This window comes from Didymosphaeria variabile (assembly GCF_027946475.1).
Source record: "Didymosphaeria variabile strain IMI 356815 chromosome Unknown scaffold_9, whole genome shotgun sequence".
Taxonomy (NCBI): Eukaryota; Fungi; Ascomycota; class Dothideomycetes; order Pleosporales; family Didymosphaeriaceae; genus Didymosphaeria; species Didymosphaeria variabile.
The window spans coordinates 444,449-470,664 of record NW_026611628.1 but is presented as its reverse complement, the minus strand read 5'-3'; the positions used below and the strand labels follow the sequence as shown (position 1 = coordinate 470,664).

General features: G+C 51.2%; 10 protein-coding genes across 10 annotated transcripts; 3 read left to right on the top strand and 7 right to left on the bottom strand.

Annotated features, from left to right (window-relative positions):
- Nucleotides 1-225: 225 nt before the first annotated feature.
- N0V89_011456 (uncharacterized protein) lies at nucleotides 226-2,025 on the bottom strand (the record flags this gene model as incomplete). Its single annotated transcript, XM_056220187.1, is given in 2 exon segments — nucleotides 226-2,009; nucleotides 2,022-2,025. The coding sequence occupies 2 exon segments, from the start codon at nucleotides 2,023-2,025 to the stop codon at nucleotides 226-228; spliced, it is 1,788 nt and encodes a 595-aa protein (XP_056065490.1).
- A 593-nt stretch (nucleotides 2,026-2,618) lies between these two features.
- N0V89_011455 (uncharacterized protein) lies at nucleotides 2,619-3,828 on the bottom strand (the record flags this gene model as incomplete). Its single annotated transcript, XM_056220186.1, has 2 exons — nucleotides 2,619-3,773; nucleotides 3,823-3,828. 2 exons carry the CDS (start codon nucleotides 3,826-3,828, stop codon nucleotides 2,619-2,621), a joined length of 1,161 nt encoding a protein of 386 aa, XP_056065489.1.
- A 474-nt stretch (nucleotides 3,829-4,302) lies between these two features.
- RPP2B (60S acidic ribosomal protein P2) lies at nucleotides 4,303-4,696 on the top strand (the record flags this gene model as incomplete). Its single annotated transcript, XM_056220185.1, has 2 exons — nucleotides 4,303-4,461; nucleotides 4,520-4,696. The coding sequence occupies 2 exons, from the start codon at nucleotides 4,303-4,305 to the stop codon at nucleotides 4,694-4,696; spliced, it is 336 nt and encodes a 111-aa protein (XP_056065488.1).
- Nucleotides 4,697-5,239: 543 nt separating this feature from the next.
- N0V89_011453 (uncharacterized protein) lies at nucleotides 5,240-6,350 on the bottom strand (the record flags this gene model as incomplete). The annotated part of the gene is made up of 2 exons (XM_056220184.1): nucleotides 5,240-5,748; nucleotides 5,804-6,350. The coding sequence occupies 2 exons, from the start codon at nucleotides 6,348-6,350 to the stop codon at nucleotides 5,240-5,242; spliced, it is 1,056 nt and encodes a 351-aa protein (XP_056065487.1).
- Nucleotides 6,351-6,884: 534 nt separating this feature from the next.
- SEC10 (Exocyst complex component 5) lies at nucleotides 6,885-9,480 on the top strand (the record flags this gene model as incomplete). The annotated part of the gene is made up of 2 exons (XM_056220183.1): nucleotides 6,885-8,674; nucleotides 8,724-9,480. The coding sequence occupies 2 exons, from the start codon at nucleotides 6,885-6,887 to the stop codon at nucleotides 9,478-9,480; spliced, it is 2,547 nt and encodes an 848-aa protein (XP_056065486.1).
- A 1,241-nt stretch (nucleotides 9,481-10,721) lies between these two features.
- N0V89_011451 (uncharacterized protein) lies at nucleotides 10,722-15,291 on the top strand (the record flags this gene model as incomplete). Its single annotated transcript, XM_056220182.1, has 3 exons — nucleotides 10,722-10,937; nucleotides 10,996-12,152; nucleotides 12,216-15,291. 3 exons carry the CDS (start codon nucleotides 10,722-10,724, stop codon nucleotides 15,289-15,291), a joined length of 4,449 nt encoding a protein of 1,482 aa, XP_056065485.1.
- A 1,149-nt stretch (nucleotides 15,292-16,440) lies between these two features.
- On the bottom strand, nucleotides 16,441-18,931 carry N0V89_011450 (uncharacterized protein; the record flags this gene model as incomplete). The annotated part of the gene is made up of 4 exons (XM_056220181.1): nucleotides 16,441-16,577; nucleotides 16,822-18,332; nucleotides 18,480-18,802; nucleotides 18,875-18,931. 4 exons carry the CDS (start codon nucleotides 18,929-18,931, stop codon nucleotides 16,441-16,443), a joined length of 2,028 nt encoding a protein of 675 aa, XP_056065484.1.
- A 956-nt stretch (nucleotides 18,932-19,887) lies between these two features.
- On the bottom strand, nucleotides 19,888-21,764 carry N0V89_011449 (uncharacterized protein; the record flags this gene model as incomplete). The annotated part of the gene is made up of 2 exons (XM_056220180.1): nucleotides 19,888-20,691; nucleotides 20,787-21,764. The coding sequence occupies 2 exons, from the start codon at nucleotides 21,762-21,764 to the stop codon at nucleotides 19,888-19,890; spliced, it is 1,782 nt and encodes a 593-aa protein (XP_056065483.1).
- A 1,368-nt stretch (nucleotides 21,765-23,132) lies between these two features.
- Nucleotides 23,133-24,484, bottom strand: N0V89_011448 (uncharacterized protein; the record flags this gene model as incomplete). Its single annotated transcript, XM_056220179.1, has 2 exons — nucleotides 23,133-23,531; nucleotides 23,588-24,484. 2 exons carry the CDS (start codon nucleotides 24,482-24,484, stop codon nucleotides 23,133-23,135), a joined length of 1,296 nt encoding a protein of 431 aa, XP_056065482.1.
- A 667-nt stretch (nucleotides 24,485-25,151) lies between these two features.
- Nucleotides 25,152-26,202, bottom strand: RPP1 (RNA-binding RNA processing protein rpp1; the record flags this gene model as incomplete). The annotated part of the gene is made up of 2 exons (XM_056220178.1): nucleotides 25,152-25,937; nucleotides 26,149-26,202. 2 exons carry the CDS (start codon nucleotides 26,200-26,202, stop codon nucleotides 25,152-25,154), a joined length of 840 nt encoding a protein of 279 aa, XP_056065481.1.
- Nucleotides 26,203-26,216: the final 14 nt, after the last annotated feature.

Below are 26,216 nucleotides of genomic sequence, written 5' to 3'. Positions count from 1 at the left end.
TAATGCTGCAGTCAAATACTACTGTATTGTTCCAGTCTACCTTGCTCAAATCAAATTTTCGATCTTGCTATTGGCCTGTTTCGCAAGCTGAAATAATGGATATCTACGCAATCATACAAACTTAGCTACTTTCTGACTAAACATCTCGAACCCCGTCCCGCGACCTCACATCCTCATGATCACCGTCAGCCTCATCTCCTGATCCCCTCCTCCCCTTCCACCCCCTCACCACCTCAAGATTCCCATTCCAATCCTCCAAATCCTCCCCAACAACCTCATATTCTGCTCACACACAAAAACCAACTGCTCCAAATCCTCCCTAAACGGGCTCTCCCCTCTCTTCCTCTCCTTCCCCCTCCTCCCGGGCCCAAAGCTATTCACCAGCCTCTCCAACATTGCGCAATTCGCGCGATTCATCTTCCGCAAGCGCATCGTCTGCGCCGTATGCAGCACCGCCTGGTCCCTTTGCCAGCACAGATGGAGCACTTTCCGAGAGAACTCGAGGAAGCCCCAGAGTAAGGCGTTTTCTTCTTCGTTTTGCCTCAGCCCGGCAGCGAGGACGTGGTTCTCGCGGTTGGTTTCGGACCAGTGGGTTAGGGTTTTGGGGAGGAGGTCGTGCTCGTAGTAGTCGCAGCGTTCGGTGAGTTGGTCGATGTGGGCGTGGAGGTGGCGGATGGATTTTGCTTGTGCTAGTAAGGTCTGGTCGTAGTAATTGAGGATGGCGTGGACGTTTGCATCGTACGAATTGTGGAGGTGGATTTCATTGTCTGTGGTAAAGCCTGGGGGATGGGGGTCCGTTGGTGGTGCCGTTGAGGATGTGGAGGGGAAGGCGTAGTCCTGGTGGAGAGAAGGCAGTATGTGGGATCTGCCATTGCGCACTGGAGATGGAGAATGCAATTGCGTTGAAGGCCTTTCAAGTGCAGTGTTAATATAAACGCCGTTTCTAGGCGGTAGCGGAGGTTTCGCGTTTTTGGATGTTATGGGTACCTGCTTCTGTGATTTAGTAAGCTCTTCCTCTCCGACACCATTGCTCAATGTAGGGCCTTCGGCTGCTCGATCGTTCTTGAAAGCTGGATGCTCTGTGATGTCAGGTGCACATGCTGTGGAAGGTTGTTCGAGTGCATGTATTCGTGTAGGTGCCGAAGATACGGACGTAGACGTAGGTTTCGAAGCTTCTGCCGCTGATCCGGGCGGCAGATACACAGCCTCCAACTTCGCCGTACTTGGTCTTGGAGGGCCACCGTTCCACGGAAACGAATAATTTAGCATCGTACCCTGTGTCTCGCCATCTTGCACGACAGGCTCCTCATGTACCTTGAAACCGACCGTAGGAAGTGCTTTATATGCCGTCTTCTGGCCATGATTCTTCAACGGATCTGTCCCAGCGAAAGCGGTGATGTTACCCAATACATGAGACGGCAAATTGAGTTCGACTGTGGTCGACTGTCCACCACCACGCATTATATGCGGATCGTATGGACGCTCATCCTGTCCGATGAGTAGATCCGGCGATTCGTATACATGATTGTGTGGCAGAACAACCGGCTCAAAATGTGTGCGTTTGAAAGAATCCGATCGTCTAGGCCAGGAGGGCGTGGGCGGCGTAGGCGGTGCGTAAAGATCCCAGTTCGAGAACTGCGACGCAGGCGACAGGCTTGAAGGAGCGCTTTCTTCAAAGGCGAAGTCTTGCGCTGCAGGGCCACCGTGGCTAGGAGTGTCGGTGACCTCGTCGTCTCTTGGGGGTTCCCCAGCATGTGGCAAGTCCTTCACCCAATATGCCCTGCGCGTCCCTTCCACTCTGCCCAGAATATCATGCTCTGGCACGATTTGGTCGTCCTTCTCTTCTAGCGTGCTGTTCCAGAAGAGGTCGTCATGTCGATGAATGGCCACGGACGGCTCGTCAATGTCCATATCGACCAGGTGTGGCAAGTTGTGTGAGGTTCGGGGAGAAAATAATGGTGCGGGGACGAGATCCGGATTCAGTTCTGGCTCTACTGCCTTCTGTTTCCCTGTTGCAGGACTCATTTGACGTTACGACGCGCGACGGCAATGTTTGTTGGAGAGCCTGTGGTATCGGTGGCGCAAGGCCGCAAGAATATGACGAAGTTGATGTCGCAACGTTCCGTTGCGGTGTAGGAGTATATACGAAGTAGGGTGGTGCGTTGTGGGCAAATATGGTGCGAAAACTTGAAGTGTTATGCCTGTGAAGTGTCAATTGTCAAGCTAAGTTGCTTCGTTTGCGCTCGAGCTGTGTCGCTTCTAGTCGCTGTTTGTTTGCTCTCTTCCATGTTTTCTTCAATCGTGTTGATCGTATGCATCACGAGCGCGACTTTGGAATTGTTATGTTGAGGTACCAGATACAAATCGATTATCAATAGGGGGTGTGAATACTAAAGGTTCTATCACCGACAGGTGTCTGTCATGTAATGCTGCTCTTCGATTGAACTTACGAAAATGACAATCGTGAAATAGGACCGACAAGAGTCGCAGTGAATTTCCAACTATCCATCCCCAAAGCACCGTGGCTATGCAAGACGAAAATGCAGAAACAACGCCCCCTGTGGTATGCCGTAAATATAACCCAATAACTCCATAAACGTGATCGTGATCGTAGAAGTCTAGAACTTTCTCTTACCCGCCGCTGCCTTGTTCATAGCGGCTAATTTCCTCTTCCGCTCTTCCTTTATCCGCTTGAGCTCGTTCTCCTGGGCAAGTGCTTCGGCATCTTCCTGTTTGGCAGCCTTGAGTGCCTTGGCGTTCTCCTCCTCGACATCCCACATGCCGGCCTCCATGTCAGAAGAGCCTTCAGAATCATAATCTTCTTCCTCTTCGTCTTCCATATCATCCAGGTCCGACCAGTCGGCATACCCAGCGTAACGATCCTGGACAGGTTTGGGCTTCTTCTTGGCAGCAGCAGCCGTACCGGGGCGGGCAGCAGATGATGCAGCAGCCGCTGGTCTGGCTGTGCCTTTGTAGCCAACATCGGCGGGCTTCTTGGGGGCAGGACGAGCGGTGCCTTGATATCCGAGGTCTGCTGGTTTTCGTTTCTCTTGCGCAGCACTGGCAGCACCGCTCGTCTTTGGATCAATAACTCGTCCTGGAGGCCCGACGAGTGGCTTCTTACCTTTACCACCTAATTTAGCTGCAAGCCGGGCAGCATCCCGCTCCTTCTTAGACATGATCTTAGTCGGCTCGGGCTTGGCCGGAGGGGCAGCAGGCTTCGTGGCATCTTTCTCTTTTGCCTTCTGCAACATGGCTAGATAACCTCCCGCCTTTTTTACTGGTGCTGTTGATGCTCCAGGGGCGGCTGCGGCAGGTCTCGGGGCGGTCGGTCTGGAGGTAGAGGGTGTTATCTTGGCAGATGCTGTTTGGACAGTACCGGCAGCTAGAGGCTTCTTCACCTGCGGATTTGCGGGCTTCGAGGTGCCCAAACCTGCTGTTCCTCGGTATGGCATCGAAGTCGTAGGGGTGGTGGAGGTCGATCGTGCTCCGGCAGGGGCTGATCCCGACCGCGCGCCGTTGGTCGGTAAAAGTGGTATAGGCGCATCTTTCCGCGGTACTTTGGTCTGTCCTACATCGCCTGGATTTGAGGCTTTGCGCTTTAAGGCCGACGTTTCCGAAGTTCCATTCGCGGGCTGAGCAGGACGCTGGGGCGGGCGTTGGGCACCCGTGGCAGGTTTCGGAGAACCGGTACCCAACCGCTGGACTGGAGGCGTTGTAGAGAAGATGCGCGCCTTGCTCGGATCGATCGAAGAGAGAATATCGTGTAGAGGCTATTCAGATCAGCAAACAGATTTCCACCTACAACACCGGACGACTCACGTTCATGGCGGGCGACAGATATGCAGTTGACTCAGGGCTACTGGTCGTGTGTAGTGGAAAAGCAGTCGATCATGCTTTCGTGGCGCGTTTTTATGGGAGAAGCGGAGGCGCCCAGTAAACGCACGCTCAAAGAAAGCGGGTTTACAGCGCCCTGGAGAAAGAAAACACACGGGCGGCGCGAAAGGTTGAAAGAGTGGCGGTCCTTATAAAGGCGAGCAAGGCGCGGAACATACCTAATCCGGCGCCGGGTCACTTGCCCGCGATAGGCTTAGCTCATACTAGCGCACTCACCTATGCGAATATTCGTCGCGCGGGTCGAACTTTCTTGATCCGCAACCACATCGAGAACTTGAAGTCTCAGTCTCCGGTCATACGGTACGTCGTCGCGCAGCTGTTGCGATAGAAGAGCACATATTGACTCGCGCAGGTTAAATCGATTGTACTCAGTTCTTTTCCCAACGTCAATAGCACACATCCACAATGAAGCACCTCGCAGCTTACCTCCTCCTCGGCCTCGGTGGAAACACCTCGCCCTCCGCCTCCGACGTCAAGGAGGTCCTCGAGTCTGTCGGTATTGAGGCCGACAGCGAGCGCCTCGACAAGCTCCTTTCCGAGCTCGAGGGCAAGGACATCAACGAGGTACGGTTATTCAACAGTGTCGCCCAGGTATAAAGAAATTCTGTCTAACGAACAACAGCTCATCGCCTCTGGCTCTGAGAAGCTCGCCTCCGTCCCGTCTGGCGGTGCTGGTGGCGCCCCCGCTGCCGGTGGTGCCGCTGCCGGTGGCGCTGCTGCCGCTGAGGAGGCTGCTGCCCCCGCTGAGGAGGAGAAGGAGGAGTCCGACGAGGACATGGGCTTCGGTCTCTTCGACTAAGCGCATCGCCAATCTCCGCCTGTCAACGAAGAATGATCATGCCGATCTCCCTTCCACTTACGAGAATCATGTGGGACGACCATGGGCATTTTGGGCGGTGTCGAGCGGGCTATCAGTGGTACTGTGGGAATATGTTGCGACTATTTGTCGACATGCGCCGTTAGGATACATTGAATGAAGGTCATGCACCCCCACGTCTAGTGCCGTTTTGTGAAATTTACATCTGCCCAACGCGCGTGACGTAATGAGCTTGCTCGGATCTTTTCGATCGTGCTCGCAATTTCATACGCACTCAAGTTGACCCCTTATCGTGATGTTGATTGTAATGCGCCCTGCCATATAACATATCTCACAAGAAACACAAGTGATGTTTCGAAACACATCGTAGCGCCGTTCCCTAGAGTGAGAGTGGTCATGAACGCCTACGCACAAGCAAGATCACTGGCACCTATCAGCACACAATCAGTGAACATCGATAATTACTATGTGATCTTGACCTCTTCAAGACCTCTAGGGTATAACAATCTACAACATGAAAGCACTCTACTTGCCCACCCTGAACTCCGCCTTCCCAAACTGCTTCAGCGCTTTGAGGAAGACCTGATAGTTGACACCCTTGTTATCAGGCAAATGGAATATCTCCGTCAACCTCAACTGCCACGGTGGATATCCTTTCAGTACGACGGTAGGACTGAACAGCACGAGCAAATCGGGCTCAGAGCTGACGTAGTCGCTCAATTCAGCGTTGACGAGGTTCATGTCAATCTGCTCTTTCCTGATGTCGCCTTTTTGCGCCATGGCAGACAGTGTGACGGTCAAGTCGACCAGGGTGTCGCGGCCGTCGTGTTCGGAAAGGAGAAGCACTGTGAGATGCGGGCGCGAGGTCGTGGAGCCGTTTTCGGTGGGCTCGCTCGAGGGTGTGCCCGGCGGGGAGTAGGATATGGTGTGCGGGGCTTTGACGGTGAGAGTGGGGCGGCGACGGGTGCCGAAGTATGATTCGAGGTTTTTCTGGATGGCGGCGTGGAGTTGGGGGACGTAGTTCTTTAGGACGCCTATCGTTGCGTATCAGTATATGTAGTGAGGATAAAGGAAGAGAGATAGACTGACCAGTGCGCTCGTAAATGCTGAGCAGTGGAATACCTGCGCTCGCTGTCCAAGCTGCTATCTCGCACGCGTCCTGGACGAGACCCTCCAGCCCTGCGTTGCCCTGGTCTTCATCGTCTTCTCGGTGGTCCAGGACAACGCTGACGTGCTTCGGCAACTGCTCCACGTTCTTGACATCGTTGACAATCCACTCTGGCGTGTGGTGGTGATGCCTCAGCACGCCGCGCACCTTGTACGTAAACAACCTCCACGAGCGGCGGAAGCGAAAGAATATGCTGAAGATGAAAGAGATAATAGAGTAGAGGAGGAAGTGTAGAAGGGCGCGGACAGGCGTGGGCTTAGGTTTCGGTTTGGGAGTGGTGCGCTGTGAGAGCTTGGGGCTCTTTGGGGATTTGAGGGTGGAGCGGTCGGGGGAGGACGTCTTGACGGGTGCTGGTGGCAGAAACGGCTTCAACATGGCTTCGCGCTCTTGAGGGGTCATTTCTTTGCCGTTGACGACGCCTTTGCGGAAGGCCAGCGCTTCGCGCTTGGTGATGCCTGTGGACGCCATTGCGGCGGGGAACTGAGTATTCGCCGCGTCAAACTGATTGCGTTTGCGTCTCCAGCGACTGTACGAACGAGTGGACAAACGCGTGGGCGGAGGAATGGAAGTTGTATCGTGGGTCTACTCGTATATGTTTACAAGCTTACACTCGGAGCATGTGCGGTGAGGCTTGTGCGTACAAGTGGCGCCGACACTGCCGAAGCCAAGATCGATGCTCAGCCATGCTGCGAGGGGCAATTGCGTACACGCGTCGCAACTGCTGAGGCGTATCGAAGCATGTGTCCTGATTGCTAGCAGCGCGAGAAAGTGTCTGGAGTGACGTCTGGAGGGTCTGTCGTCAGGTTGAAGGGTTCCCCAAAGCGAGCTCCAGCTGCGCGGGGAGGCACAAGCCACAACTCCCAAGCCACGACGCTCGCCCGCGACTCGACACCGGCTCCAGCTTGAGGTTCAAGACGACACACATCTCTACATAGAAGCTGCAGTCTCGTGTCGCGTGTCTGTACAATCGCCCCACCCATGCTCCCAAGGTAGCACGCCACCATGTCTCGCCCCAGCGCAGACAATGCGTCGATGCTCTCGTATCAGGCCTCGACCAAAAGCTCCGGTCGCGGCTTCACCTTCTCGCTCGATAACTTCTCCAACAAAGACTTCATAGTCAAGGACTTCATCGAGGCCCTCTCCGAAAATGCCACACCTGCCTCCCGCAAGTCCGCGCCCGGCGGCAGCCAGACCCAATTCGACCCCAAGCCTCTGATACGTTCCTTCGAGCACGCCCTGTCCCGCCTGAACAACCTCTCTGAAGACCTCGAGGAGAGAGAGAATGAACTCTCAGGCGCCGTGCGCCGCGCCGAAGCCCAGCACAACGGGAATGCCGAGTCGCTAGGGAGGAAGCTAAATCAAGCCGTAGAACGGTTCCAGCGGCTGGACAACTCCCTGAACGGCACTGGCGGAGATGACGGATATGGGGACGCAGGAGGAAATGTTGCTGTGCGGATAGGAGAGCGCCTGGAAGAGCTGGACCGGCAGCTGAAGCGATCGAATGATGCCAAGTTCCTGATTCTCTGCTGGCAAGAGGTCAGTCAACGGGGCAGCCTCGAGACTCTGGAAGACGTGAAGCGCCGCAACGACATTGTGGAGTGTGCACGAATAGCAAGGCAACTGCTCAAGATCAGCGCTCGGCTTGATCCGGACAGCAACCAAGGCGTGAATGGAAGTGCTCCAAATGGCGTCAAGAGAAGACCCGGACGGTCAAAGTACCCTACGAAAGAGATTATTGAGAAGTTCTTGGAGAACCTTGAGCAGGACCTTTTGGCTAAATTCGACGACTGCTTAAGACGAGCGAATTATGAAGGCATGCGGGAATGTGCAATCACGCTCAAGGACTTCAATGATGGTGCTAGTGTCATAGCAACATACGTAAACCAGCATTCATTCTTCATAGACCGAACCCAACTGGTCACAGACGAGCTGGTAGAAGATACAGAGACCTGGGAACGTCTCCAAGACCCAGACGCAGAGCCCCCAGGAGTTGAGCCTAGTCTACAGTCGCTAATCGACGAAGTGAAGATCGTCGTACAGGACGAGTCTGCGGTCATCAAGCGGGCGTTTCCCTACTACGAAGAGGTTCTCATCAGGTTTCTGCAGAGAATATTTCAGCAGTCCATTCAGCAGCGGTTGGAGATGGTACTTGAAAAGGCGAACGAACTCTCGTCGCTTGCTTTTCTTCGCTCGCTTCAGGCTTCGAGAAGCTACATTACGACGTTGGTCGATGACTTGAAATCACATGGCTTGACCGAAGCTCCGGAACCTGTGACCTCGCAGATTGCAGCGACCTTGGACCAACAACTAGAGGAACTATTCGTACCTTACTTCGTAGGATCGTCATACATTGAAAGAGAGAAGAGGAATTTGGAAGAGCTCTACTCCTCTCTACTCCTCAAGTTCACATCATACCACGAACAACGGCGAAGAATGCCAACATCATACTTTGGCTCGCTCGCCCAGCGAGGCAAGGAATTTGCAGCCTCCGCGCGTGACGCGTACATGGAAAGGCTTGATAGTGCAGATTTGCCCACCACTCAGAAAGCGATGTTGCTCAGGATCGCCGGTCTGAAGGAAGACCAAGGCGACAAAAAGAACATCGAAACCACAGAAGAAGACGGAAGATTGTCAATACCAGCAGCAAAGCGTATGCTCAAATGGCTTGCGGAGGGTGTCGGTAGAGGATTGGAGCTCTCTCCACCTAATGATACACCAAAGGATGTGCAGAATCTTCAAAACCTACTGCTTACCCACGTAGGCGAGTACTATCTCGAAACAGCCCTCGATGCGTAAGTCGCTCTTCTCCAATCTTTCACAAATCATGCTAACAACACCTAGCGCCTCTGACCACGCTGTCTCCCAAGAAAACATGAAGACGCCACCCGATCTCACCCACCTCCCCTCCATCCAAAGACTCACCATCATCCTGCACCTCCTCCAAACCACCATCCGCACCATCCTCCTTCCCCTCGCAACACCCAACCTCACCATCCGCCGCGAAATCGAGAAGTCCTCAAACGCCACCATGTCAACGCTGGAATCCAAGCTCTCGAATGTGCTCAACATCACGCTGACCGCGACGCTGAATTGGGTCGCCAAGTGCCTCACGCAGCAGAAGAAGACGGATTTCAGGCCGAAGGACGATATGGATCTTATGGCTGCCAGCTCTGAAACACCAGCTTGCCAGGCCGTTGTGCAGTTTTTGACGCGCGTAGCGACACAAGCGTCCGGCGCGCTGTCAGGGCGCAATCTCAGCCTCTTCCTGTCGGAACTTGCGCTCGGGCTGCGCGCTCTCGTGCTAGCTCATATACTAAAATTCACTGTTAGCCAGTTCGGCGGCATTACCGTGTCGAAGGACATGACGCGGTATGCGGAGCTTGTGCGGGGGTGGCCTACGGGCGGGGATTTGGAGCCAGGCGCGATGGATGTACTCGTTGAGGTTGGGCAGCTGTTCATCATCAAGGGAGATGCGTTGAAGTTCAAGTTGCACCAGGCAGGTGCCGATGCGGGGGAGTTGAAGGCGTATATCAGGCAGAGAGAGGACGTGGGCAGTGCAGATGTGCAGGCTGCGCTGGGGGCCGTAGGGCGGGTATGAAGTGTGATTGGTGTGTCGGATAGGAGCAAATGTTGTGTGAAGATACCTGTGGTACACGTTGACAAGCGAGTGTTCTGTGGATTTGTGAAGTGCGTTCAAGCCTGGTGGGGAGAGTATATCCAAGCAAGATCTTGTACAATGAACCATTACGTTGTCGCGACGCTTGCAACAGTCCGTACTACGGGATTTTAACTGCTAGTCCTGTTTACGTTACGGTTGTTAGAAATTACAGGGCAGATGCTACAGATCGAGATCTTACACGGTATAGATCCACGCGGTAGACCAAATAGTTTAGACTCCGTACGCGCTAAAAGTGAGCGAACACTAACACACTACTACCCTTCGCCTTATTATAAGCTACAGTAATATATAGATAAAAGATAACATAACTACTATATAAAACCTTACAATTTCCTCTTCTATTTATGATAAAGTAAGGAATAGATCTCTTATATTTATACGTAGTGTTGTTATAGGCAAAAGGGTGTCTTTTTGTGAGTCCGAACTTTTTGGTTAACCGCGTGAGATCATACGCTGTAGTAGTTCGTTCAAGCCTTTTATCGTCCGTAAGTATATAGATTTATTAATCAGGAAAAGTCCACAAGTGTAGGTGTTTGGGTGTATAGTAGGCGAAGGAAGAGAAGAAATGTTTAATGTAGAGATAACGGCAAAGCTCTATATATGTAGGGTTATCATACGCCTAGTATAGGCAGCTTAGGTAAGTCTTCCCTTTGAGTAAGTAATTTACACTTCCTTTCTAATCGAAGTTTATATAGCTATACTACGGCCTTGAAACTTCTGTAATATGGTCCTCTCTACAGAGGGGACTTTGCTACGGGACTGGTGGCCAACCCAAGTCGAATCACAGCTATTCCCACGAACGTTGTCTGACAGCATGTGATGAACTCCAGAAAGAGGACCGTAGCACGGAGTGTTGCAAGCGCTGCGCGCTCGTCTGATCTAGCTTACACTGCGTCGCCCGTCCCTCGTTCGAAAACAACCCCGCTACAGCTTGTGTATGCAAACAAATGGTAGGATCCAATCAACTCTCCTTCAGCGCCCTTCTGACCGATCAACTAGGGGCCACGTTACTCGCTGCGCATGTTCAATTTACACCACTGACACAGCCGTACCACAGCTGTTCACAAAGCTGTACATATAGTCCGTTGTCCATGCAGCCTCGGAGCAGTGCAATAATTCTCAGCCCGTTTGCAAACATATCACTCAGCCGTCGTTGAAGCATGGATCCTGGAACAGCTGTGGGTGTTGCGTCCATGGGCATCCAGGTATGCCAGGGCTTGTTGGAGTACTATCAGAGTTGGAAGGGATATGAGGAAGATATTCGAGAGGCGTATTCTGCGATCACGGAGCTCAGCAGAACGTTCAAACTACTGGAAGAGGGATTGACCATGCAACGCACATCGACTCTTGTATCGCAAGCTCAAGAGAGCCTTATGGTGAGACAGCACCGTAAACATCAAATATAACATCACTGACTATTATGACGATTACCAGGCATGCAAAGATGGGGTGCAGCAACTAGAGAAGAAGCTGAAGAAGTTGCATAAAGAGGCACCGAATGGTTTCAAGGAAAAAGCACATGCGAGTAGACTACGTCTCCTTTATCCTTTTAAGAAGAGTACGCTGGAGAAGTTTAAGGAAATCACTCAGGAACTCCTCCTACGACTAGCGGTTGCCATCGATGTCCTTGTGTTGGATCATAGCTCTGTCGCGAGAGACAAAGTGGAGCAAGTCGCAACTACCGTTGGAGACATCCAGACTACCGTTGGAGGAATAGAGAGCATTGCGACACAGACCTACGAGACCGTGTTCACGACTCGAACTCGAGTGGACGCAATCGCTGCTAGCACTCAATCGCTGCTGACGGCGGAGGAAGAAAGGAGACTGGACGAAATTATACAATGGCTAGCGGCGCCAGATCCGACAGTTATTCACCGCAAAGCTCGTGAGGACCATGAGCCTGGAACCGGAGAGTGGATGTTGAGCTGTCAAGAGTACCAAGACTGGCTCACTGGATCTCAACAAGTGTTGTGGCTGCATGGAAAAGCTGGGTGCTGCAAGACTGTTCTTTGCTCGACCATTGTCGAAGACGTCACTCAACGGCTGTCTTCATGTCCACGAGATGAGTCAGTGCTCGCGTACTTCTACTTCTCTTTCACGGAAACAGCGATGCAGAGGTACACAGGTTTGCTGCTCTCTATCATTACCACTCTGAGTGTGAATCGAAGACATCTAGCCCAGCCGGTCTTGTCTGCGCTATACGAAGAATCCAAACCCAGACAACCTACGCCACAAAGTCTTGAAGGGGCTCTGGTTACCCTGATCAAGCAATTTCGTACTTCTTACCTGGTCGTAGACGCCTTGGATGAGTGTCCAGAGCAAGAAAGAGCACAGGTCATGCAAGGGCTCAAACGCATTACACGGGCCAGTTCTACGACCAGACTGCTCATTACTAGTCGGAAGGAGGCAGATATCGAAAATTTCGTACAATTTTGGTGTGAAACCCAACTTCAACTCGACGAGGCATGCGTCAACAAGGATATCGACATGTTTGTCGAAAAGAAGCTTGTCTCGGACAATTACTTGAGCAAATTGTCCGAGCCAACCAAGGAACAGATCAGGTCCATCTTTCATGTGAAGTCCGATGGCATGTAAGTTCGCAAATCTCAACGTCGTTTTACTGATCAATACTTAACACCAATATTCGCGAAAAGGTTTCGGTGGGCTGCACTACAACTTGAGTCTCTACAAAAGCTAAAGATTCCCCGGCTTGAATACGTATCTAAGATTTTGAACGCCATGCCAGGGTCGTTGCATGATACTTATGAGCGGATATTGGACTCCATTAACGACACGTATTTCATGGAGGTCCGGACTGCATTGGAGTGGATCTCGTCAGCTTACAGGCCCATTTCTGTCGCAGAATTGGCAGAAGCGTGCAATATCCGGATCACAGACCACTGTGGGTACACTCTCTTGGATGATGGACAGGATGCTGTTGCGGGCCTTCTAGGAGTCATTTCTTCTTTGGTAATCCTGGAATACGTACCAAGTTCTGTGAACAAACCTCACAAGCAATACATGGGTGAATACCTTCCCAAGAAGTTTGACTCAACATCCTACGATCAACGGATTCGCCTTGCGCACTACTCTGTGAAAGAATTTCTCTTCTCGGATCAATTGCAAGTTTCGAACAATCGGGTATCCAGATATGCGTTGAAGGAGCCTCAAGCGCAATATAACCTCGCTCGGAACTGTTCCGCGTATTTTTTGTATTTCGCAAACCATGATCAGAAAAAAGCATGGATCGACGCGGAGGAGCCGCCCGCAACCCGCCATCGTTGGTACTTAGAACATAGTGACTTGGAATACTTTGCACCCACGTGGCCTTTGCTCCGTTATGCTGTCGAACACTGGCATATGCACCAGAAGCAGACTGAAGACACCATGAAGATCGGTTTCAGGCCAACTCCACTTCACCTCGCGATCTTGGAGAATGAGGTTTGGAGGGTATTGTGGCTACGCCTCGATCATATTGGCAAAGGACTCGTGAAGTCCCGTAAGTCAGGTGCCCCTATATGGCATGATGGGACAAACACTACCATAGGTATTTATTGGGCGTCCTTCCTGGGACTACGACAGACTCTCTCACATCTCTTCAACAAGCCTCATCTAGACGTTGACTGTGTACAAGGGAAGCATGGTACTGCACTCCAAGCCGCCGCATTCCGTGGATACGAAGAAATTATGCGATTTCTGATGTGTAAGGGTGCCTCCGTGAACGCTAAGGGAGGCTTGTTCCAGACACCACTTCAAAGTGCTGCTGTGGGCGGGTACACACATATTGTGGAACTTCTCCTCCAAGCCAACGCGGATGTGAATGTTGAAGGGGGTCGGTGTGGGAGTGCACTCAGGGCAGCGGCTTCCCGTGGGCACGAGGTAATCGTCAGCAAGCTTCTGCACGCGGGTGCAAAAGTGGACCTTACAGGACCCGTACATGGAACCGCACTTCAATTGGCGGCGCACAAGGGTCACGACAAGATAGTACAGATGCTAGTCCAGCATGGTGCCGATCCCAACATCCAAGGTGGTGCACACGTTGTGGCCCTTCTCGCAGGCTTTCGCTTCGAACCCATCGTACGCACGCTCATACAAGCGGGAGCAGACGTCAACATCACAGGTGGTGAATATGGTTCAGCACTTCAAGGAGCCGTTATGAAGGGGAGTACCGAGTCAGCGAAGCTCCTCATAGAAGCGGGAGCAAACGTCAACATCACAGGTGGTCAACATGGTTCAGCACTTCAAGAGGCCGTCTCAACAAAACAAACTGAGATAGTGAACCTCCTTATCCAAGCGGGCGCAGATGTCAGTATCACAGGCGGCCGAGAATACACACCGCTTCAAGATGCCGTCAGGCTGGGGAGTATTGACTTAGTGGAGCTCCTCATCGAAGCGGGCGCAGACATCAACCTCCCTGTCAAAAAGAATCTTTGGACTTGTCATTCCAGTCTGATAAATCAGGCCGCAGCACATTGCCCTAAAAGGGTGGTAGAGATGTTTATCCAACGCGGGGCTTCTGTTGACTACCAGACATTTCAAGCGGCTACGGCCGGGAGGTATGGTTGGAATACCGACGGTGAGGCAGTGGCTGAGCTTCTAGTCAAGGCGGTGTCGAAGATTGAAGAACCTGAAAAATGGATATACCACGCAGCATGTGCACGCTTTAAGAATGTAATCAAGCTGCTTCTTCACGATCACGGAAAGAAAATATATGAAGATGGTTCAACTAACCTTACTGCTCACAATACCGCCAAAGCTCTCATTTTAGCCGCCGGGGCTGGAAGGGATTACGCGGTTTCGTTGTTGCTCGATTTACATACGAACGGCGAGGATTCGCTCCATGTCAAGTACTCAACGCAGGCTCTTCAACACGCTCTGGCAGCAGTCACGAGGCCCGGTATACTAAGGTCATTCGACTACTGTGGTCCTGTAGAAAGTCTCAGACGAAACATAGCCATCGCACAGATTTTGATCAACGCCGGTGCGGATATGTATTATGAAAGGGACGGTGCGCTGGCGAAGGCTGTCTCCTCAAGCGAAAACCTGAGCAGCCACAAAGCACACGCTCTGCAAGCCATTCATCTGATAGAAGTTTTACTCAAAAAAGGAGAGGACGTCGTCGAAGGGCGTTCAATTAATTTCCCTGAGATCACTTGTACCAGAGAATGTATGCTGTATTCTGCGGCGCGAATTGGCAATGTTCGGCTCGTACAACTTCTACTCGACCTCGGTATCGATGTCAATGGATATGGTCACCTCGTTGAATATTGGGGTGTTCATGGCCAGAAGTCCAGCAAACAAAAAAGCGTATTGCATGGTGCTGTTAGCAGCGCTGAGGTCGACGTCGTCAGGCTCGTCCTTGATCACGGAGCAAATGTAAAGACGATCGACGCTGCTGAAGCTTGCGATCTTCTCGTTGCAGCCTTGGAATCGCGCGCAACGGACCAGGATCTCCTTTTCATTGCAACTTTGATCCTAGAAAGGATGTTCCAGGTCAGAGACTCCGATGATCCAGTTTTCGACGAAATCGCGTCTGCCAAAGTTCTTAGGTCCAAATTTCGTCCGTGGTGGTCCGACAAGGAACGGTTTGCATTCATCAGGAAACTAGTAACACGACTAGTGAAAGAACGAGCATTCATACATGGCGTATTGGACACTTTTACAAATTATGATAGCGGCTTAAGGGATGGGTCTACTTGGGCCCGTGGGTTGGAGATTAGTGAATCGTAGGTTCACTATATCAACAGAGCTCATAGGCCTCTATAGGCAATCATTTGTAGGTCACCTCTCCTATGGTCCTATTTGTAGCCATGACTAACACGTTCACTGATTGGGATACTGCCAGGTCTACATGCAGAGCCAAGCCTCTGCAGTCGTTGGCGGAAGATATCACTTACCGGATGGCTGTTGGATCCAAGGGATGTTTGAATCGTAAGATGGCTAAAGTGAATGAATTTGTACCATTTCTCGCAGATGCTATCGGTGCCTTCAAAAGTTTCTCCTCCACCTTCTCATAGCTCTAGTTTACGCAATTGAATCTTTTTAATGAATTAAAACAATGTATTTACCCTACTGTTGTTTGATGTTTGTTGAATAGCTTACTTCAAATCATAGTATAGTACTTAGTAAACAAAGGTACTGAGCTATTATAAGAATTGCCTCAACGGGAAAAGACTAATGATAGGATGAGTATTCTATGTATATTGGCCAGATCTTTTATGAAGAGCCACAGGGAGGTTGGTGAGGAACCTTTACAATTGTCTTTGAACCTTTTTTGGCAGTACCCAAGAAGTAGTTCGCGTATTGTGATCAACATAATATATCCTTCCTCCGATGTCAACACGTCGCTGCCATCCCGTAGGTAGACCTGAGTATGCTCCCACCTCCCACTTCGACTGGTCAAAGTGTTCTCGCTGCTCCGGAGCCATGCCTGCAATAGTATCCATCCAGCTGGCATTCCTGATCTTCTCGTAAGCGTCTACTTTCATTTGCTCCTCTTCGAAGCGAATTGTGAGTCGGATGGTGCAGTCTCGGCCACTTTCGAATGTGTATCTATCCCTTATCTCTTCGTAGCTTCCGAATCCGCAGGTCACAGCTGACGAGGTTATTAGCCGCTGCTGAGGAACAGTAAACATGCATTTTTACTTGCTTCTTTGATCAAAATTGACTGTACAGCCATCATCTGCACTCACGCTAGCATTCTCCAGCGCGAAAGATTTAGAAGTCAAACGAGCCTCATAGTCTCCTTCGTAGCCAATAGCGACAACTATGAAGGAATCTGCGGAAAGTAACCTGGATTCATCAGTCGTACTAAATCAATCATTGCGAGTAGTGTTACTGGAGATGGAACATAGGGGTTGTGTCAACAACTTCAGATGCTTACTGTGGAATATTGTGCAGATTCCACGAAAGCTTTGCGGCTCGCTTGAGATTGTGCAATGGACTTGCCACCTGGGAAAGTTCTTCTCTTGAGGGGCCATTGCCAATGTATATCTTGGCCCACACTTTCCGACTCTCTGCGTATCACTGTTAGCCATGATAGGGAATTGGACAGCAGTGATTCGATACCTAGGAGTCTTCTGCTGCGCGACATTTCCCAATCATCTATCTCCAATTTCTCTAGATAGACACACCATGTCGACATCTGATCTTTTGCCTGGTTTTGTTTCTGGCTTAGCTCATCGTGGTATTCAGAGGCCAAGGTACTACATCTTAGCTCCAGCATTTGTAATAAAGACACATTGTCAGCATGTCGCCAACGTTCAACTTTCCTTGTGACACGCTCATTCCAATTTGAGGACAGTAAGTGCAACAGTTTTGCATGTAGGGCAACCTGGTAGCTCTTCGTTTTCTCGTTGAGTTTGGTGTAGTAATGCGTCTCCTCGTGGCTTCCAAGCTCATCGGAGATTGTATCGAGTATCAGAACAAATCCCTCAATCAGTAGTAGGATCCCGAAGGCGTAATTATGTGTTTCCTGCATGTCCGGAATAGGGAAAGGGTTTCCCTCTTTTGGGATGTCACCTGCTAAGAGGGTGCAGCTGAACACCATAATGATGGTATCCAGATCGGATCTTGCCTGGCGGTCTTTCCGGTTTTTGAATATTTTGAACTTTTTTGCCAGCCCACGAGCAGTTTCCAAAGGAGTCGTAAAGTCCTGGCGACGCTGGGGCTCTTTCGGAATCATTCCAAGCCATCGTTCCTCAAAATCATCAATCTTCTCGACTGCGATCCGGGCTTCATCTGCCATGATGGTGAAGCTATAAGCTGGAAGCGAAGGAGCAGTGTCCTTCAACGAACGTGCGATTGTATCTAGGAAAGGAAGCTTCGAACCTTTCGTGCTTTGACACCAACCCCATGGCAGAAACTTGGGCGCTTCAGATGATCTTCTCTTCCAGGCTGCGTCCTCTGCTTTACCTCCGTAATCTCTCAGGGTCGTAAGCAGCATGTCCTTTCTCAAGTCCAGGGCAGTTGCGATAAGCAACTTCATCAAAGTCATGTATTCGACTTCATCAAATTGCCCATCACCGTTACTATCCACAGAATAAACTGTGGTTTTCAGCTCATTCAATTTTTCCGATAGACCGAGGGTTTTCATAAGGTCTTCGCACAACCGCAACACCTTATGGTCGGCAATGGCGCCCTTGCGGTCATAGTCTTGTTGATGGAAGGCCCGTCTGATTCTCAGATCCGGTTCTGTCTCGGCTAAGTCTAGGAACGGATCTCGATCAAAAAGTGGCAAAAGCATGTCTCGAACATATGCTGGGTTGGGTGTATCATAAGGTCTCCAGTCGTCCGGTTTACTTCGATGTGAGCTAATGCTTTCAGTCCGAGATGGAGGTCTCGACACATCGTCGATACTCAGCGCTTTCAGTCCGTCCAAGTAATCGGATGGGGAGCTTAGAATCTCTTCAGCCTCGTTTTGCTCAGCGTTGAGGGCGGACAGATCGTCGATCTTTCTATCAGGCAAATTCACGTCTTTCATGGCCGTGGAGAGATTGGCATAATCCACTTCATCGGAGCTGCGCTCGAATTGAGACTGGGCGGCCTGTTCAACCGTATTGCTTGACTCCTCGAGGCCGCCATCAGCCAACGTCATTCCAAGCCATTGCTGTATAAAGCTGTCATTAAGACTAATAGAGTCCGGGTGAATGTCCTTATCCTCGAGGTCTGAATGGATTTGCTGTGTCAATTCGTCATTCCTGATCTTTGTCTCGGCTTGCTTGTTCGATAGCAACGCCTCAGAAACCACTGTCGGTTCTCTAGCACCGCTTCTATATTCAAGTAAAATTTGCTTGAGCTCTCTTCTAATGGCATGGACCGAATACCTTGAACGTTCAATTAGCTTGATGAATTTCCTATCCTTCTCGAAGCCGTTCGATCATTGTAAAAAAAAGTGACCTGCCAATGGAAGAACTCACATTTGAAGCGATTGCAGGCTCAATTGCAGCAATTTAGTGCTGTGGTCTAGTTTAGCCTTGAGGCTCTTGATGTCTTTGGTAATGAACTTGGCGAGCTCGAAATGCCGCTTTCGGCTCTCATGGACGAGGCCAGCGTGCCTGTTCAAAAAGGCATCTAGTTCCACCAAGGTAGCCAAACAATTCTCTCGCGCAGCTACTAGGGATGAGCACTCATTATCAACCTCGGGAACCTCTCCACTGGAAATGAAGCCGCTAACATCCTGAAGTACGCTGTGGAGGATTCTGACATGGTCATCGAGTGTCTCGTAGTCACCGCGAGCGGACTTGCATTTTGGGTACAACTTTAAGAGCAACCGTCAGCCGAGCAAGCGATGTAACAAACGCGAGTAGCTTACGAGCCAGGCCTTATCCCCAACAGCAATGAAATCGCCTATGGAGAAGCCGAAACTCATGTTGCTTTTCAGCCTGGTCCAGCTGATATGCGGACAGATCAATAAAGGAGGATCAATAAGCTTCGAGAAGGATCCTGAAATATTTTCTAGCAACAGCGAATAAGTAGGACTCTTCTAAACCAAGCCAAGTATAGGTCGAAGGTGAGCTCACAATGGACTTGAGGCAGACCACACTTTGACATGTCGCTGTTGCCCCGCTTGCGCCACTGCTGCCTATCATGTATGCATGGACGAAGCCTAGACGCTTCGATCAGCCGCAGCTGCGCGACAGCATCCTCTCTGTTCGACCAATAAGATCAACCAGACTAGATAAACACACGATCACATTTTTCTCAGACATACTGTGGTCGGCTTTCAAGAGATCGTTCTCAGCCTTGCTGGCTGCGCGATTAGTGTCCGCAATTTCTTTGCGCCGGTCTGAACCGGTGTGATAGCATATACCTCTTTCGCTCGGACGCGTTCCGCGTCTAACTTGCCCAAAATGTGTTGCATCATTTCTGCATATCACTGATGGTTGTGACCCACCAGTCTCGCACGGCACGCCCTAGCCAATCAGACACCATCGCAAAGCAAAGACCAGCAAGTCAGCAGTATGAACGTTCTCCTTTCGAAACTACACAACCCCTCTGACCCTCAGTATATACAAACGAGGCCGAAGCCCGCATCCTGTAAAGCGCCTATGCAAGTAATGGAACGTGTGACAGCTAAGCAACCTAAACCGCGCTCAACCGCTGCAAACAATGCCCTCGCGAAGTGGGGAATAAGGTATTCAAAAAGCCAACAAACAAAAAGACGCCGTATACCCAGTCATTAATAGATCTTTTGGCGCGTACAGAAAAGGAGCAACGACACGCATCGCGAGTCGGGTATGCAATAGAGAAACACCTTGCTCGAACGCTCGAACGCGGCATGCTAGAAAGGAAGAAGAGCATGAAAGTCGTCAGAAATGGATTGGATCACGGAGTCTCCAACAGCTCTCGTATCTTCGCATAGAAACTCGCCGGATACTGCCGAATCTCCTCCTCAGTGACAGGCGGCTTATTCGGATCTCTGCAGCGGTCCGCGACTCTCTGGATGACCTGGGCGAGCATATCCTGTGGGATACACAGACCTTGTGCCTCGGGGTAGATGAACGAGTCCTCGCCCGCGAGAAGCTGCTTGATAGTTGGTCTTTGGGATGGATCACGATTCAGACACTGGCGGAGCGTGCGCTTGAGGCCTGGAGGAATCCGTACATCGCCGACACCGTAATCAGGAAATTTGATCGCGTATTCGCGGTTTACAATGGCGAGGACGCGGCCCATTTGGTTGGCGATGTGTGCGAAGGGCGGTTGCCCGTATACCATTTGGTACAGGATACACCCAAGACTCCACACATCGCTCGGCTTGCCAAGCTTCATATCCTTGGGTCCTTCGCCATTCGCAAGCTTGCCTCTTGCGCCGCCAGCGCTGTCTTCGAGACTTTCGGGTGACATGTAGTTCGGGGTGCCGATGTGGGAGTCACGATGCACATTGATGGTGTGGTCCGTTTCGATGGCGTTTGCAATGCCGAAGTCGATGAGCTTTAGGGAGCCTTGGACAAGAACAAAGTTGGCAGGTTTGAGATCAGAATGCACGATGTCGTGATCATGAACGGCACCGACACAGGAAAGCATTTCTTTCCAGTAGTAGCGCGTGAAGCTGAGGTCAAGCTGGGCGTCTACGCCGTCGAGCTTCAGACGGATGATGCGAGCAAGGTCGGATTCTCCGAGTTCCAGAAGCTAGACATGTTAGCATTGTTTTTGTAATAGAGTGTCCGCACTCCTACGATATAGATTCACAGTGCCATAGTGAGGCAAGGAAGGCTTAGACATACCACATGCAGAATTTGTCGATCATTGTCGAGCTCCCAATCATACAACCGTACCACTCTTTCCACATTTTTAAGCTTTTCCAACAGATCGATTTCTCCCTTGTAACCAAGAACAGCAGCTTCGTCCGCATCATCGAGCTTCACTCGCTTCAATGCAAGTAGCTTGTAGTTTTCTGCCATGACGCGCATGACAACCGAACTGCCTCCTTTGCCTATCCGGTCCATGAGTTGGTAATTTTTGTTATGGACTGTCACGATGCTCCTCTTCTTCCGCTCTCTAGTCTTGGTCGTTGCAGCACCAGCAGTAGCAGTCGCGGTCTCAAGTGCGGACATTTTCGGTGGTGGTGGAGGTGCAGGTCGTCTCGGGGTATTTGCGCTTATCGACTGTAGCGGCACTGGTCTTTCTTGTCTTTGGATGGGCGATTGAGGCTGCATCGGTGGTTGAATGTCATGATCGGCTGTCTTCATAATCGAGTCCGGGACCTTCATGACTGAGTCGACGGCATCCTTGGTATCTGGTTTTATAGCCGACATAGGGACCAGATTTTCCTGATCTTGAGAAGGCGGATGCTTCTCATCTTCGCTCTGCGGTGTCCGTCGTGCCCTCCTCATGGGCGCACCCCGCAGCGGTACCCTCTTGATACGCAGGCTCGGCGCAGGTGTGACTGTGTCGTGCACAGGCGTGCCCGACCCGCTGCGCGAGACGCGCAATTTGGGCTTCCGTGTCTTCTCGGGCGAATTGGCCTCGTTCTGTGCCAGCAGTGCAGTCGTTAAGGCGCTGAGCTTCATGGGTTGCGGTATCTCATCATCAGACGAATCCCCAATGTCGATGTTTTGCATCATGGGCGCATTCGCCGCGAAGCCCTGGCTATGGCCCAGCACACTGAGCGGAGAGTCTCTGCGCGGCCGTATGTTTGATTGTGAGCGCATGCGGCCGAGGCTGCCGTAGGAGCCCATTGGTGTGGGCGAGGCCGTGGCCATGGTGAATGAGGCGGCGCGTCGCGTGGAAGACTGAGCTCAAGACTACCTCGAGCTGTGCAGGCGCGTGAATTGACTCGGAATAGCGAATGTCAGCTGTAGTGTTAGTTTTCCATACATAAGGCGCGGTGGAATCCGGCGGCTGCTCGTTGTAGGGATGCGGCGGTGGTGGGTTGGAGTGAGACTGGGTGTTCGCGTATGCAGGATCGGCGCCAGCGAAGCGCGTTGCCAGGAGCAACCGGTAAACAACGGCCACCCAACAACCTTCACCTTCTCAGCAGGTCCAAGACTAACCCAAAATTGCTATAGCCTCTCTTCTATTCTCAAGTTCATATTTGGGAATTGCTCAATCGTTACTTGCTCACGAGCAGCACCCTTCCAGTTGGACTGGACTGAGGGCAGGAACATGATCTGAATGGGACATTAAGTCATCTCTCGGCCACTTGCCATAACTACGAAGGCACACAAACTAGAACGCTGAAGGTTACCCCGTTGCCTTTTTCACATGGTAACAGCAAGGGGAAGTAATTGAGCATTCCGCACCAGATTGACGCTGATATCTTCTCATAAAGAAACGTTAAAAGCCCCTGGTATGAAGTACTTTCTCTAAATCTCTTACTCAGAACATACACTTTTGCACAATATCGGCTTAATACATCACTTCGAACATACAGATTAACAATACAACCTACACTCTCCCACTCAAAACGATGTCCACCCCAAGCGAAGCGACCCTTCGCGGTCAACGCATCGAAGCAAATTGCAAAATCATCTGGGGCAGTGCCACAGACTACGATCTTGACGCTGAAACCGACCACTGGGAACACTATATCTGTCTTGTGAAGAAAGACTACGGAGACCATTTCGGCCCGCTTCTCACGATGACGACCGTATGCAATGGGTCTGATGCCGCCTGGAAGGAGCTTGACAGAATGCTGGGTATCTGGGCTAAGCAGATGGAACGCAGGACGCCGATGACAAGAAATGAGAGGTTGAGCATTCATTCGGGCCCGAAGGGGGATTATAGGAGGCTTCTGGAGAAGTGTCATGATATTTAAGACGCGGTGGACGCGGGTAAAACGACACATGAGGTTGGTTCAAAAACACTATGATCAATAGTAAGCCCATGATAGAATAATCTTCAACATGACGTTAGACCCATCCTATATCAGAGAATAAGATATAGTTTGAGTAAGTGGGTGATTGGATTGCACGTTGGTGCTTTTCTCCGCAGCAGCAGCAGCATCTCCCTTACTCCTACGTCACCTGGTGACTCTCAATCCTGTCATCCAGTCCGCACTATTTTTACGGATCACTCCTCGTGCTCATGACAGCCGCACACGGGCATTGTCGCTAGCAATGCAGCCCACTTCATCCCTTCAGGCCCTCATATATCAAGCCTTCTAGTCCCGCAACAAATTCGACCCACTTTCCATCCATAAATGGGAAGAAGTTACCTGCCGCAACCACAACAATACCCTTCTCACCGTCAATCCAGTGAACAATATTGGCTGCTCCATACCAATACACCGTTCCCTTACTTCTTCCTTTTCTTCCGTCTTGCAGTACTCTATCCTCTCCTTGTATCGCACTTCCCAGGCCAAAACACCCCACCGGATCTACGTGCTTGGCCTGATTCTCGTAAGGAAGGAAGAACTGGTTGGCGGTTAAGAGATTGCGGGAATCATTCCGGATCTCCTCAGGATGTAACACCTTCGCGAACTCTGCCGCACTTGCGGCAGACAGGAGTCGCGTACCGGTTACAGGCTCCTACATCACGATTAGCCCAACCTTCACTGTACAGGAGTCCCTCCAGGAGTACTCACCACCCCTTCATTCTGCGGCAGCAAAACACTATAAATCCTCGTCAGATCCGCCACGCTGCTCACTAACCCCGTCCCCACACTCTGCACATGCCTCTTCCCCTCAGGCCACGCATCTTCCCTCTCTACCTTCTTCTCCGCGAACCCCGGTATACTCATAAAGTCCCCCGTTTCCAACCTCAGACTCGCAGGCCAGAAATCCACGCCCGGGTCGCTGGCCACCACGCTGCCGCCCCATTCTCCCCTGAACCCCGAGTGCCCGATGCCCAGCGTGTTGAAAATGTTCTCGCGCAGCACGTCTTCCAAAGACTTGTGCGTCAGCCGTTCAATAAGGACAGAAAGCCAATCGAAGCCCTGTCCGTAATTCGTCTTCGTGCCGGGCTGCCAGAGGAGCGGGCTCTTCAGAAGGGTAGCCCAGTACTCGCTTCCCTCGTGCTCGACTGCCACGCCTTCGCCTAGGAAGTCTTTGAGCTCGGTGTTGAAGAAGGTGTTTCCTGTGCCGTTGGTGTGGTTGAGTAGCATCCGCGGTGTAATGTCGTGTTTGCGGTCTTCGAAGATATACTCTTGCTTTCCGTCTTTTGTGTCTTTCGAGCCGACGAGAACTTTCTTGGAGGCGAGTTCAGGGAGCCATTTTTCGATAACTTTCGCGTCATCTAGAGTAGTGAGGCCGCGGTCTACGAGCTGCATGAAGGCGATTGCGCCGATGAGCTTGCTGCAGGAGTGGATTGAGAAGAGGGTTTTGAGGGTGTGGGAGTGGGAGGTGTGTTCGAAGAGAGAGGTTCCCTGGGCGTCGAGGATTTGGACGATGGCTCCTGGCAGAACGGGGTTTGAGTCTGTGATTGCGGCGTCGATGTACCCGTGCAGCGATGTCGCTGTAGAAGGGTTGAGAGTGGGCGCCATGGTGGTAGGGCAAGTTTGGGAGGTTCGGTGGATGTGTACAGTGTTCAAGATCCCAGATCAATATAAGTTTATGTAGTCTTTCAGGCTCCAAAGAACAGCATTGTGCCAATGTAAATTAATGCGGTGCGGTGGGGTTGTGGTGGGGATGTTTTGACCAACTCGTCATTCACAGTTCTGCCTAATCAAAAGCACCTTGGAACCAGTAAGATCGTGAAATGTTACTTGAGAAGTGGTAAAAACGATGACATGCCTCCTGCTAAATACGTGTAGTGCATGTGGAGTCAGACGTCTTACGCCCGTTCTGATGGTGCTCAGCTCAGGTACCGTTTGAGACGCAGCTAAACGATAAGCGTCCGTGGCGTCTTACATCACTAACCTCAGAATGCTTTAGCTCGACGTCTTGCGAAGATCGCTGACAGGTCGGGACCCGTAGCTATTCACGACATCATATGCACTTTGAAGATGAACATTGAAACATTGAAGGGAGACCAACCATAGTCTTGCGGTGATAGGCTGTATGCAAAATGAGCAGCACATTGGTCGTAAGACCTGGATTGATTTTCACGATTATGGACCAGACGTACTAATTCGTTCTAGAAGAATAAAACTGATCTGGCAGTAGTCATGGGGGACATCGATAGTGCTGAGAAACAGATCGTTTCCTGCTTCAAGCCGATGATCCAGTGCCGATCTGCATCTCAGCAGCCAGCTTGGCCTTCTTGGTCTTCTTCATCTGCCGCTTGGATATAATCTTTTCCTCTCCGGATGGCGCTGGTGTACTCTCTCCGCTGTCCTGTGCCTTGCGCTTCTGGTCCTTCTTCTGACCTTTCTGTGGCTTGTCCTCCACGACCTTCTCTGGCGCAGGCGGCTTCTCCCCTCCGTAGACTATATCAACGATACCTTTGTAGCTTTGACGTTTGAGGCGGGCGAACTCTACGACGCTACGAGCCTCTTTGGTGAGCGCATCTTTCCCCCTCTCCAAGCCCAGTCCCCATACCGAAGCCAGATTCATGACATCGCTCGGCGCCCTCAGTCCCAGCACGCTCTTCGCTTCCGAGCTCATGATCAAACCACGTCCTCTCGTTACACGGATGAGTTGCGTAGCATTACTGATGACATTCCTCTTCGCGGTCGAATCAAAGGATAGTACGGCTTGACCATAGCAGAGTTCAATCTTGACCCCTCGTGATACGGCGGTGCCAAGCATGGGAAACTTGAAGTGCTTTTCGAACTTTTGGCTCAGATCCAGGGAGATGATGTCGACATCTAGACTCTGACATGCCTGCTGGAGCGTCTTTTCATCAGTGGGCCGTGCAGCGATTAGATCATATTGCTGCTGTAGCTGCGGGATCCTGAAGTTTGACGCTGCGTCTGTGAGAAAAATGTTGCAGCGACGCAAAATACGCAGCCGGGATGGTGTTGGGAACGGAAGTGGATTTGGAACGGGAGACGTCTGTGGATGTTAGCTGGGTGATCTGATCAAAAGGATATTTCTACACGTTGAATTCACTCACGAGGTCTGCAGGCAGCCGCCCTCCGTAAGAATGGGTAAGAGCAACGACGTCGTATCCTACTACTTTTGGTAAGTTTTCCCTTCAAAACACGGCTTTGCACCAGCACGTAAAGGTCTCAAGGCGCTACGCACATTCATCCAGAAACGCGACCGCGCGCTGCAGCTCCTTCGCATTCCCCCAAGGGACGTTGAGATCGTGAAACATGGTGAAAGTGGACC